Below are 12,931 nucleotides of genomic sequence, written 5' to 3'. Positions count from 1 at the left end.
TCCTCCCCACTGATAGCTGATGTGTGGTGAGCGTTCTGGCGCACTATGGCTGCCGTCGCATCATCCAGGTGGGGCTGTACACTGGTGGTGGAGGGGATCCCATTACCTGTAGAGCGCTTTGAGTGGAGTGTCCAGAAAAACGCTATTTAAGTGTAAGCAATAATTCATCATTATTATAATTGTCCGCTTACAAAATGGAGTAAGGCAATTTAAATCAGATTTTAATTTTACAACATTAATTCTTTTTAAAAGAAATATTTGTCTTCTGGTTCTTTTGTGTGGGAAATTGTGGTATATTTTATGATATTTAGTGCTGTTCGTGCTTGTTTGTGTAAAGTTGTGCAGCGCTCTGTACAGCACTGCAGCCTCTGATTCATTGTTTAGCCAGTACAAACAGATACTGCCACATCCAGGAACGCACCATACAGACAGTTCAATGGCCTGGAGCGAATGTTGTAAACTTGATTTCGTCTGTTCAGCTGAGGCAGAGTCCTGCTGGTCCCTTCAGATGTCAGGGGAGGGGTGTTGTCTGATCAGTTGGTATGATTTAACCTCTGACCTCTGAGCTGAGGGTTGACGCAGGAGGTTAAGAACGGAAGCAGTTTTGAAATTTGACGCACAGTGCTAACATCCATTAATGTAAAATCATTTCAGTGACCGTTCAGCCTTTGTCTGCAATGACTTGAATGTGGGCTGTCTTTTCCTCCCTCGTTCGGTCCCGTCGAAGCTGAACCAACACAAGACACAAGCAATATTCTCTTCATTGAAAAAACAAAACCATGAAAATATGTAAAGCTTAATCACTCGTCCTTTGTGTAGAATGGACTTCCAAGGTTTCTTCGCTTGGGAGCGAGCACTCTTTTCCTGCTTCTGCTTCGAAGAGGACTAAATGAATGAAAACACAGATGTTGTGAGGGGGTCTCAAAAGACCCCTGCCAAAGCATTTGCAAAGCTGATTTCAGAGCAAACAGGCTGTTATAATTCAATATTTTTCAGCGTGGTATGTTCTGGGTGGTGTTTCAAAGCAGATCTCTCACATTTGGGAACAAAGGGCATCGAACACATGGACTGCCGTGACAGGCTGTTTGTGTGCAAACACAGCTTTTAGGATGGGCCTCCAGTCTTGTACACGTGCGCGCACACACACTGCTACACGCTTGTATCCCGCTGAGACCCCCTGAAGTCCGGCGGACGCTGGGGCTCTGGGCAGTCTGTCACGTGCTGTACCGTTCCCTTTCCCCCAGCTGATCATGGGTCTGGGAACTCAAGGTGCCGAGAAGAAGAGTGCTGCCTCCATCGCCTGCTTCCTGGCCGCCAATGGCGCGGACCTCACCGTCCGGAACAAGAAGGGCCAGTCTCCCCTCGACCTCTGCCCCGACCCCAGCCTCTGCAAGGCCCTGGCCAAGTGCCACAAGGAGAAGACCAGGTGCGTTCGCCGCAGCAGTGGAAGTCTTGCAGCTGCGCCTGAACGTGACAGCCGCCTTGAGCAGTTTTTGATTTGAGGTCTGTTCTGAAGGAGCCTCTGGCTGTTCACGGTAATAGATGAGCAGAATAATTTCTGTGGCTTTTGCGTTAACTGTGTCTGCGGAGGAAGTTGGCAGCAGTTGAGTGTTAAGAATTACATTAAAGGGAAAATATATCAAGTGAGTAATCTTTTTCCATTAGCAAATGATGCCAAACTTGACTTCTCTTTTCAGAACCTTTTGAAGAAACAGTGTAGGACCGGTGGAGTGGACTCCAAAAGGAAAGATCAGTGATCGTGTCAGACTTATCTGGTCTATTTTTTTTCACTCCACTCCACCTCTCCCGCGTTTTCTCACGATCCACGATTTTGGCTGGTTTGCTTATCGTTCACCGGCGGCAAGCAGTGAGGCCGTGTGCCTCTGCAAGCTGTGTGAGGTGACCCTGCTCGCGGCTGGCGTGGGCGGGCTCTTGCCTGAGCATGCTTCTGTCTCTCTGCAGCGGGCAGGTGGGCTCCCGCAGTCCCTCCCTCATCAGCAACAGCTCGGAGACCCTGGAGGAGTGCATGGTCTGCTCCGACATGAAGAGGGACACCCTGTTCGGGCCCTGCGGGCACATCGCCACCTGCTCGCTCTGCTCCCCGCGGGTCAAGAAGTGTCTCATCTGCAAGGATCAGGTCCAGTCCAGAACCAAGGTAACCGGGCTCGGGGCGCCAAGAGCCTCTTTCTGGGCAGCTGCTGCTGTTCCTATTTCACCCTGTCACAGAACAAACAGTGGTTCATCCACGCACAACCTGGTCTGCAGGGAATGTGCGTCAGCCAGCAGAGTTCTTGCCCTGCAGACGGTAGTTGAGATCTTTTTCAGTGCACTTCCTTGGATCTTGGGTGAATTTAAGATTTACAATTCACTTTAAATTTCGCTTAAAATCTAAGGTGTTTTTTTTTTTTTCAGATGAGGACTCAGGTTGTTTTGTGCACTCGATGGATATTTGAGTTATTAATCACTGCTTCAGTCATCTTTTCGCGACCGACTGTCGCTCATAAATATCGGAGCATCAGTTCAAATAATGAGGTGGTTTTAGAGGCGCAGGAGAACGTTCTCCACCCAAGGTCATGTACGTGTGTGGAAATTCCGCTGCATATTATTAAAACAGTCTTGCCTTGGCAATTTTCTTCCCACAGATTGAAGAATGTGTGGTATGCTCGGACAAGAAGGCAGCTGTGCTCTTCCAGCCTTGTGGCCACATGTGTGCCTGTGAGAGTAAGTGAATAACGAGTCTCTCTCCTTCTGGAGGCACGATTAACCCTCGCAGCACAGTGAGCCTGTGACTGGGGCGGTCAGCGATGAGGTAAAACTGCGAGCTGTCACCTCCGGGCTTTACTCGCAATGTTATGTTACAACTTGCGTTCGTTCAGAAAAAGTTTTAATAGAGGAAATTAAGAAGATGTTTTACCAAAGTAAATGTATTTGTAGCTTTCATACTGGATACCAAAGAAACATAAAATTCTTGATGGTTCAGGGCACCTGCTGCTTGTGCAGTTTTCTGCTTCGTGTTCTGCCCATTGTGTATTATCTCCCATTTGCTCTGCGCAGTACCGGCTCTGTAATTCATGAGCTTTTGCATCGGTGAGAGAGGTGGCTGTATTCTCATCATTTCCCCAAATTAATTGCAGTCTTTAGGACAGTTTATTATCCGCGCATGCATACCTAAATCACTAAGAGAAACTGATAGTCATTTTACGGTCACTTGAAGTCTCTAATAAAAATGCACAGGCACATTAGAGATGGGAGGATGAAGGTTATGTCTTAGCTGAACAAATTAGTCTGTTTTAAAATAACTGAGATTCTCAACAAGCCTTCATAATTAAATTACAAATATTAGCTTTGAGTCAGTGGCAGCTCTGGTCTTTTTTTTTTTTTTACCTGTTATTGTACTCAGATCGTAAAGGGGAAGTGGTTGTGTCAGCTACTTTTCATTTTAAAAACTTGTTTTGTTAAAACAAATTGAATTGCCATGATGTTTCTCATTTTATACCCAACCAGTTTGGAATCGCTAATTGGCAATCGGTTCAGCGGGTCGTTAGGACCCCTGTGCTGCGTGGTGCCTTAGAGAGGGTCTGTGCGTCTCTCCTTGGCACTCCTGGCACTCCCACGGCTTTCAGGAGGTTTAGGGCTGATTGGAGCCGCAGTGCATCAACCACTGAAAGGCAATTTCCGGGCCACAGGAGTTGCTTTTGGGTGGCAGGCTGACAGGAACAATGGGAAATAGCTTGAAGAGACTACTTATGGAGTGGAAGAGTGTGGAAGAAGGCCGTGGAGCCTTCTTCCACACCTGAAGAAGGCTCCACGGCCGAAACGTTGTGTTCTCTTTCTTCTTTTTTTCAGCATGGAATAAACCTATTACTTGTTCCTTTGGAGACTACTTATGCCAAAAGAAAGTTCATGTTGACATAACTTACATCCTCTCTAGATCATGATTTAAATCAAGCGACATGTTCATATTGGGCAACGCGCTAAAAGGCCTCATTTAGAATATTGTGTACTAATATTCTAAATGACTAATATTGTGGTCACCTCATTATAAACAAAGATATTGCTGTTTTGGAATCCGTCCAGAGGAGAGCGACAGGATACATTAAGGGAGTAAGGGACAGTCCTACACTGACAGGCTGAAAGAACTGAGCCTTTTAGTCCTGAATAGAGAAGACAGAGGTAACAAAAGTGTGCAGAATCCTCAAGGGCACCGACTGCATCCTCCCTGTGGACCTGTTCAGAACAGGCCGTGACGCACAAAGTGGGTACTGTTTGGAAGTGCATAGAAAACCAAGAACAGGAGGCACTTCTTGACACGAAGGGTGGTGGAGGCGTGTGGCTGAGCTACCCGGCCATGATGTTGAAACGGATAATCCTGGCTACTTTAGAGAAACAGCTGGGTGGCATCCTCTGGTCTTAACTTGTGTCAACCACCCCTGACTAGATGGGTCTGAATGGCCCCCTCTCTTGTGTAACCCGTCTTGTATTCTGCTGCTGCCAGCCGGCTGCGGCTCATGCGGCCCCGTTGGTTCTGAGCCAGGCTGTGCGGCAGCGCGAGGGGACTCCCTCTCAGGGAGCGATGTCTGCACACCTCTGCACCTGCACTGCAGGAGCCTTTACTGGCTGAGTGGCTCGGGGGCCTCTCGTTGCCCATTTCTGTTGTTTAATGTCCTTTTCCTTTTTTTTTTTGTTTGTGCTTCATCCCGCAACCCCCCGCCTTTCATGAAATCCCCTCTTTGTCAACTGCAGCACATTTTCTGTGTCTGTAAAAGCAGGAACGGTGCCACTGTACCTCCAATTAGAATCATCACCTCAATAGAAAGTCAGGTTTACATCTGCTGGGCAGGTGATCAAGCAGGTGGAAATCAGGAGTCACATCTCTTGGTTTTAAAGCAATGCTTTAACTTGAAACTCTAAAATTATTTGAGTGATCATGGATTAGGCTCTGTATGATTGTAATCCTGTGCCACCATGCCCACAATATGCTCATAGCGGCATGATCTGAAAACGTGACCAGAGAAAAAACTTTTTACTAGAACATTAAAAGGTGGCTGGATACCACTGATAAAACATGAATTTTATCAGCACGAAGGATTTTATAACTCTCTCTTTCTAGCTTTGGTTTTTAGTATTTTACAAATTGCACTCTCCGGTCCAGTTGCAGGGGTTTTAGAGGTGACTGTTTCCCTTACGTTCCCTTTTTTTCTAGTCTAAATCTCAGCTGCTTATAGTTTAACAGTTAATGACAGCGACAGGTTTTTCACAGCTCCTGGCTCTTGTCTTAGCGTGCAGTGGCACTGTGGGTTGCAAATAAATGATTTGTTGGTTCTGTCTCAGGATCACTTTTCACAGTTATTTCAGGGCTCACCTTACTCACATGCGTATCAGGTTCTGATGAATTCAGCCTTTGGAACAGAAAGGCAGGCGGCACGGTGGTCAGCGTTGCTGCCTCGCAGCGCTGGGGCCCTGGGTTGAAATCTGGACCCGGGATGCTGTCTGTGTGGAGTCTGCATGTTCCCTTGTGTTTGAATGGGTTTCCTCCCACCAGTCCAGAGACCCGCTGGGTGTGTGAGTGTGTGTGTCTCTGCGTGTGCCCTGCGATGGACTGGCGGTCCTGTCCAGGGTGTACCCCTGCTTGTGCCTGGAGCTCCCCCGCCACCCTGAATTGGGGGATGCAGTGAGAAAGCGGGTGGGTTATGGAGTCCGTGCTCTGGAGTCGCGGCCGCTGACGCGGCGTGCCTGTGCTCTTGTGCCCCCAGACTGCGCCAGCCTGATGAAGAAGTGCGTGCAGTGCCGGGCCGTGGTGGAGCGCCGAACGCCTTTCATTATGTGCTGTGGCGGGAAAGGTATGGAGGATTCTGCTGAAGATCTTAGTGAGTGAATCTTCCACACGTTCCCTTTTCATTCCTTGTTTGCTTTGCCATGTTTTGTTTGCTCTCGGTTTTAACTTTGGTTTTTCTCCACCTGTGGCGTTGTTCTCGCGGGGGGTGAAGTGGTGTTGATGTGGGATCCTGGTTTGGGCGGGTGTTGTTCCCAGCCGGAAACGTGCTTTGGTGTCACGCTTCTAAAAGCAGCCTTGCAGTGGCAGATCTGACTGACTAATATGACCCTTTGTTTTTTACAGTAGTGATTTGTAAGAAAGGTGATTAGCATGTAATCTTTAATCTGCAATATAATGAGTCCCTTACGGCCTCAGTTCACTTCTCTAGTTTACTCCAGACATTTAATCTGGATTGAAAGGTAAGTTTTTAACTTAACTTTTGCTTCATTTAATTATTTTTTGCAGGGCAGCTGACTTTATTCTTCAAAGAATATAGAAAATGTCAAGATACACTGGGGCAAATGTGTTCATTCATCTCTTTATTTTTGGGATGTTTTTTTTGAAAGGTCACCATTTGACAGTTTTTCTTGAGTTAGATCATTTTTGCATTTTTTGGCCATTTTTGTTTTGTTTTTTCCTTTTAAAAGGGAAACTTGCGGATTCACTTCACTGAACTTGGCGGTTCGGGAATACCATTTCCAATGAAGATTTAGTGGAGGTTCTGTAGCCCATGGCTTAATTAGACCAGATCTCTTGGAAACACAGCTTTAAACATGCATGGATAGGAAATAAGCTACCAGCACTCATAAACCAACAGATGCCTTTGGAATGTGAGCTTTGAAAGGTTATCTCCTTTATGTCGTGTTTGACGACTAAGGCTTTCTGTGCAGAGAAGGTTCTGGTCCAGGCTCTCCCACATGCTTTTCATTTCTGGCTCAATGGGCCTGGTGAGGTGCTATGAGTCACCAGGGGGTGATGCACAGTTTGAAGATTCTTACATAGTATGTTGGGACACATTTCTGTGATGAACAGGCATACCAAAATCAAACTAAGCTCCAGGCAGTCTGGAGTCACTGTATAACTGTGTTTATCCTAATGTTAGCAGTGTTGAAAACAGTGTCTACTCCCTGCTAGATTTCATCCACCTCAGAATGCAATTTCAGCCCACTAAGATACAAAAGGTTCTGAAGGTACTAGGGTTTTTGGAAGGTAACAACAGTTCCGACTTGCCGGGGCTTTTAAGTTTTGTGGATTGCGTGTTGACACTGCTTTTTTTCTCTGGAGAGAAATTAACAAGGAATTTTTGGTTTGTAAAAACAACTTTTTTGTAAATGTAGATTTTATGCAGGGCTTCATTCATTGAATGACTTAGATCTGGATAGAAAACATAGCTTGTCCTCGATATTTTCCAAAGTATAGAAAGTTACAGAAAAACGGGAGTCAGGTTTCTTTTAGAGTGTTAAAGAGCACAAGAGTTTCTCTGGAAAGGAAGAGACAGAAGCAGCAGATGACAATGAGTTGCACAAGTGGGTCAGTGATAAACTGGTGCATTACGAGGTGATAAAGTTTGCTTAGGAAATAAACTAATCTTTCACATTTTATACTTGAATCCAATGAAGACTGACAATGTTTATTTGTGCTTTACAAAAGTGTGTCCTAGAATTGTGGTGGAAGTTGCATCTGAGCACGCTGCTCACGTGTGATTAGACGTCCAGAGGTTTTTTAGTAAGGATGTTTTTGACAAGACATGTTGGATGTTTCAGCCAGTAACATGGCATTACTCAGAGAACCAAACTGACATGTGTTGTCAAACATGATTAATAAAGTAACAATCCTGTGGACCTCAAACACATTGGCACTCTGTGATTTCCCCCTCTAGATTTGTACAGTCTACAGTATGTCCTAGCTTACACCATGTTACTCAGTGCTGTTAGCTGAGTACCATCTGTTTTCATCTTCACTGCAGAAATCTCATAATCTGCTGAGGGAATTCCAATATGGTTTAAATACCTGTCACATTGTAATCCTGAACTGTGACAGCTGTCAGATGTGGTCAGCATTGCCTGTCTGGAACAAAATATTAGCTGTTTAATTGCTTTTTAATGTTTATCAAAGTGTTTTAAGATGGTGTCAAAGTTACTGCAGGCAGCAGCCTCTCTTGATACAGGAATGGAGAAGAGTGTAGCAAAACGGAGAGTTGTTTGAAATAACACTGATAACAGACACTTTGCAGGGTTTTCAGGCGTCTCCATCTCGCTGGCCAGACTGTAATGTGTTTTTCTGCCTGTTGTAGCCAGTGGAAACATCCCCGCTATGCAGAGGGACAAGGACAACACAAATGTCAACGCAGACGTGCAGAAGCTTCAGCAGCAGCTGCAGGACATCAAGGAGCAGGTAGGAGCTCAAGTGCCTGGATGTGGCCGCTGACGACCTGCAGGCATGTGCTTTTCATCAGCTCTGGGGCCAGCGCCACTCTGCCCCCGTCTTCCCCGGGCCCCCCCACGGCACACTCCTCCCTAGGACACAGGAACACGCAGCCCGACGCACGTCGGAGCCAATCACAAATTCACATCAATACATATCCTGTCCCATCTCAGACGAAAGGACAGAGCTGAGTCACTCCATTCAGAAAGCAAGCAGTGTTTCGAACTCGGCATTGAATTAATTTCCCTTTCGCAAATGCAGTCCACTCATAACTGCTTTCCTTCGTGTATATAATACAAAACATCCATGAATCACTTTGTCAGTTTCAGTTTTCGGGTCCTGTTTTGCACTCCCTTGATATAGAATATTGTAACAGTAGTCTCACATACTGTACTACACAGTTTGTATACCTCTAAACTGCCTGAGGGAAGGGAGCCTTATCATTTGCCATCTGTTACAGTCGTTGGTACAAGCAGTTTTGAATGTATTGATCTTGGGCGGCTTGCAGTGGAGCAGAGACACATAGCTAGAGTTCCCTAGCACCGTTCCAGGATCTGGCCTGCAGCTGAAGTACCCATTAAGACAGAGGATCTGTGCACTTAAGTGACAGGACGTGGTTTGCTGAGAGACTGAAGGGGTGGGTGTCTGCTCTTCCCAGACGATGTGCCCGGTGTGCTTGGACCGCCTGAAGAACATGATCTTCATGTGTGGCCACGGCACGTGCCAGCTGTGCGGAGACCGGATGAGCGAGTGCCCCATCTGCCGCAAGGCCATCGAGCGGCGCATCCTCCTGTACTAGACCCCGGGCCGGCTGCCCGCCTGCCCGCCAGCCTGCTCTCTTTCTTGTGTGTGTGTGTTTTCGTTCAGTTTCATTCAGAGACCAATCCAGTGTTCAGTCTGTCAACAAGTTTGGAGCGTAAAAGAGTCCTGGAACAAGAGCGGAGAGCCTTCTTCAGTCCCAGCAGCCCCTGTGCGCTGTGTATCCCCCCCCGACGGCTTGCTTGCTCTTTTCAGTTGCTCCGAAAGTTTTAACCAAGTGCACGTGGGGCTTCCCTTGTCAAGTGACCTTTCTCCTCATGGCTGTCGCCGTCATCCCGGGGTTTTTACAGGGGGTTGAGGGGGTTGAGCGAGACGTTTGGCTCTGAACCGTTGTTAAAGTGCGAGTGCTCTGTGCTCTGAAGCATAAGCTGGACGTCCCGTGGTGCCCAGGAGAGGGGGCTGTTGAGCAAGTAAAGGTGGAGTTCGTGACTGTTCTCTTCTCGATTGGTGGGGGATTTGGTTAATTGTGGTGGTTTGATTTAATGGACGGATGTACAGAATGTTTTGTAAAATGCGTCTGCTTTATCATCTTTTTGCAATGTACACATTTAGCTGTAGGCAATTGCTTTCCCTGTGGCAGCATTCACTCGCCCAGTGTCCGTCACTGTAGATATTCTGTCAGGATGGTAACTTTACAGAACAACTAACTTAAGGGTATGTTGCACAGACTTTAACCATGCTTACAGTCTTACCAGCCACCTCCACCTAGTTTTCCTGTTTTCTTTTCTAGAGCAAATTTAGTCTGATGCCCTGAAACCTCCTGCTATTTGCTCCCACACATTGTGGAAAAGCACTCTTGACACTGAGAGAACTGAGCTCAGACCCATGCTGCTGCTTTGAGCCTGCAGCACTTCTCGGTGCCTGCAGTTCCCCCTCCAGAATTCCCAGCTGGTTCTCAAAGCAATGCTGCATACCAGGGTATGGCACTGTCTGAGCAGACAGTAAGAACATGGGCAGCTCAGTCCTTCAGTTCATAGTATGTTTGAAGAAACTTCACTTCTAACCCGATCCATCTGAACTTGACCACCTGAAGGGCTTTTTGCTTTGTGAACCGTGTAAAGGGTGAATTTGTAGGATAGCAGCAGGAAAAATAATAAAAGGCCAAAATGTTGTAAAAATCTGTGCCCCTTTCATGTATGCAAGTTACATTGAAGGTTCAATGTTTCGTTTTTAAAGGAGATGGTGCCTGTCTGAAAAAGACAGAGTTCTGGCTGTGTTTAACTGCCATGTTTCTTTAATACTCAAAATAACATTAATAAATATGTTATCTGACTTTCTGTTAAGAAAGCTTTGTATTTCTTATGTTTCCTCCACTGGAAGTTGCATGAATGTCTCTAGATCCCAGTTCTGAAATTAGACTAAGTGGCACAGAGAGTGTCTTACTTTCCGAACTGGTGTTCTCTGGAGATATGCGTCTGAGAACGAGCACCAGGAGGTTTTCCAAAGGCCCTGGCTTTGCTTAACAAAGACAGTTTCATGTATCTCAAGTAATGTGCTGGGTTTGCAACCCCAGTTTAACATCGCTGAGCCTGAACATGCAACATCATGGTTGGGATAACAATGTCACAGTGCCACTGGCAGTCAGGAAGCTGGCATAATGGCATAAGGTGCTGACGTTTGTACGCAGTCCGATATTAAAGTACAAATGTGAAACATGCACTTGAAAGGATGATCTTTTCTTTGATATAAAAGTGTATGGCAGTTTACACAGGGCAAGGGATTGGAGTGTTTAAGTATGTTCTCTTTCCAAGCAAACATGGAATTAATTGATCTTTAAAGGCTTCGGTCATGTAAAAGTACTTTAAGTACATTAAACAGAGATAAGGTACAGATGTGAAGGCCTCTTCTGAAAGCAGCATATTTTCTGAAAATGTTATACATTGTTGACCTAAGTATTCAGTGTGCTTTTCATATGTTTTTATAGCAGGCCGATCTAGAGAACAGTTTGTATTTACGCATTTTTGTGCTGCCAAAAATGTAGGCAATTAACTGTAAAACAAAGTCTTAAATTTACAGTTTTTGTACAATGTAACTTTTACATTAGTACAAATGTAAAATATTTGCTATGAAGTAGTGCACCACTTCTTGCAAGCAACTGTGATAACTTGCTGTTCTTTGCAGACCTAGGCTGTAATGTGAGAAGCTACATGTGTGCTTTGCTTTAAAACACTGGAGGATCGTTCTGCTCCGTTTCCTCCATGTGTCCATCTACACGTATAGATGCACATCCTAACTGGCTGCTGATCTCTCAGAAAAAAAGTAGCTGAAAAACATCTCATTCTAAGAGGGCTGCCAAGTGGAGTGGGTAGTCTGAAAATGCTAAGATTTACCCCTGGAAAGCTTTCTTTTTGCATTGCTGCTCTCATTAAGACTGTAGGTATTGCTGCTTTCCGGAAGTAAGGGCTTAGTTAAATGTAGCTGTTTTGACTGTGGGCACTAAGCTCTCAGATTCTTTGTTAACAAAAAGTATGGTTCATGCAATAGTTCAGAAAAAGGTATGCATTTAAAACACTAAAAATCCAGGCATTTTAAAGGTTTTAAAGACTTGTTTTGGGGCTTGTCTACAGGTGTGATGTATTTAAGCCTGGTGTGATCTCGCTACATAAGAAAGGACTTGAGTAGATCCATCGTATTGCATTGAATACGAGAATGTTTCATGGAGAGGTAACCAATCGGAAGTGTCTTTCGGATCAGGATACTCAGTAGAAACACATCACAGAGGAGTTTTACTCTGTCGCTTATGAGCCAGCCGTTTCGCTTGTTTTTAAGAAGTGCAGCATAGTTCTGCGGTCTTGTTAGAAAAAAAGCATGGTCTCGGAGGCTTTCAGTGCAAATAGATTTAGTTTTTAAAAATCCGCTTCTGCTTTCACTTGCAGGTCTTTTTTTTATTTCAAAGTGTTCTCTTAACGTTTAAGCTAGATGCACTAATGTACTTTACTGGTAGTAATGTATTTTTATTTTGTTGCAACTATTAGGTTGTTTTGTTTTCCGAAAACGCTTTTTTGCGGTCTTGTAACTGGAAGGTTTTAACAGCTTTTGTTATTTTTGTTTGGGGGGGAGGGGGGGGCCAGGAACGTTTGTAACGTGAGAGAACGTGTAACATGAAAGCTGTCTATGTCACTTTGTGTTACTGAGTGATCGAGAATAAACACCTTGTTGATACAAATCGGTCTTATGAACCTAAAGCTTTGGGAATAAACGTCATGTTGCCTCATTTCTGCCTGTGTGTTTCACTCCGTTCACTATTCCTCACTGTACAGCCTGCAGGTTGTCCTCACGTCTGGATAAAGAGTCAGATTCTCTTGGGTTTCATGTTCTTACCCCTGTGGTCTCGTGCATCCTAGTGAGGAGAATGTGTCTTTCTCCACACAGGTAACAGCAGGAGCTTCATCCTTCATCCTGCTGACACAAGCGTGAATAAATCAGCTGGGTCATACAGTACCTGCAGTCACGTACAGAGTGATGCGCGTTCACCTGTGTGAAAAGTGGCTGAAGAAGTACTGAAAAAATCTGTTTCTGAATCGTCTCATCTTTCATAATGAACTACGTACTGGCTGAGACTTATCAACCCAAGCATTTATAATCTTGGCTTTTCGGGGTTTTCCCCCAAATTAAGAACCGCAGCCATGGGAATATGCAAAAACCCTCTTTTTTGGGACAATTAATCCCAAACTGGGGCGGAGCGGTGGCTCTGTGGCTCAGGCTCTGCTCCTGTGACTGGAAGGTTGCCGGTTCGTATCCCGCGGCCGGCAGAGGAATCCTACTCCGCTGGGCCCCTGAGCAAGGCCCTTAACCCCAACTGCTCCAGGGGCGCCGTATAAATGGCTGACCCTGGGCTCTGACCACAAGCTTCTCTCTTCCTATCTGTGTGTC

The 12,931-nt window shown here is 45.6% G+C and overlaps 1 protein-coding gene across 3 annotated transcripts in view; it reads left to right on the top strand.

The window, feature by feature from the left end:
• Positions 1-12,272, top strand: part of mib1 (MIB E3 ubiquitin protein ligase 1) — a 104,449-nt gene extending 92,177 nt beyond the window's left edge. For 2 of the 3 annotated variants that reach the window (XM_088918854.1, XM_088918856.1), the window contains exons 16-21: positions 1,245-1,426; positions 1,963-2,155; positions 2,643-2,721; positions 5,754-5,867; positions 8,109-8,209; positions 8,898-12,272. In XM_088918854.1, the coding sequence (XP_088774980.1) occupies positions 1,245-1,426; positions 1,963-2,155; positions 2,643-2,721; positions 5,754-5,867; positions 8,109-8,209; positions 8,898-9,038 (810 nt within the window). In that variant the 3' untranslated portion in view covers positions 9,039-12,272. The remainder of the gene's footprint in view (positions 1-1,244; positions 1,427-1,962; positions 2,156-2,642; positions 2,722-5,753; positions 5,868-8,108; positions 8,210-8,897) is intronic. The other variant, XM_088918855.1, reaches the window with a different exon arrangement.
• The last annotated feature ends 659 nt before the right edge of the window (positions 12,273-12,931 follow it).

This window comes from Atractosteus spatula, chromosome 6, assembly GCF_055471065.1.
Source record: "Atractosteus spatula isolate fAtrSpa1 chromosome 6, fAtrSpa1.hap1, whole genome shotgun sequence".
NCBI lineage: Eukaryota > Metazoa > Chordata > Actinopteri > Semionotiformes > Lepisosteidae > Atractosteus > Atractosteus spatula.
The sequence above is the reverse complement of the archived record's forward strand: the minus strand, read 5'-3'. Positions and strand labels throughout refer to the sequence as shown.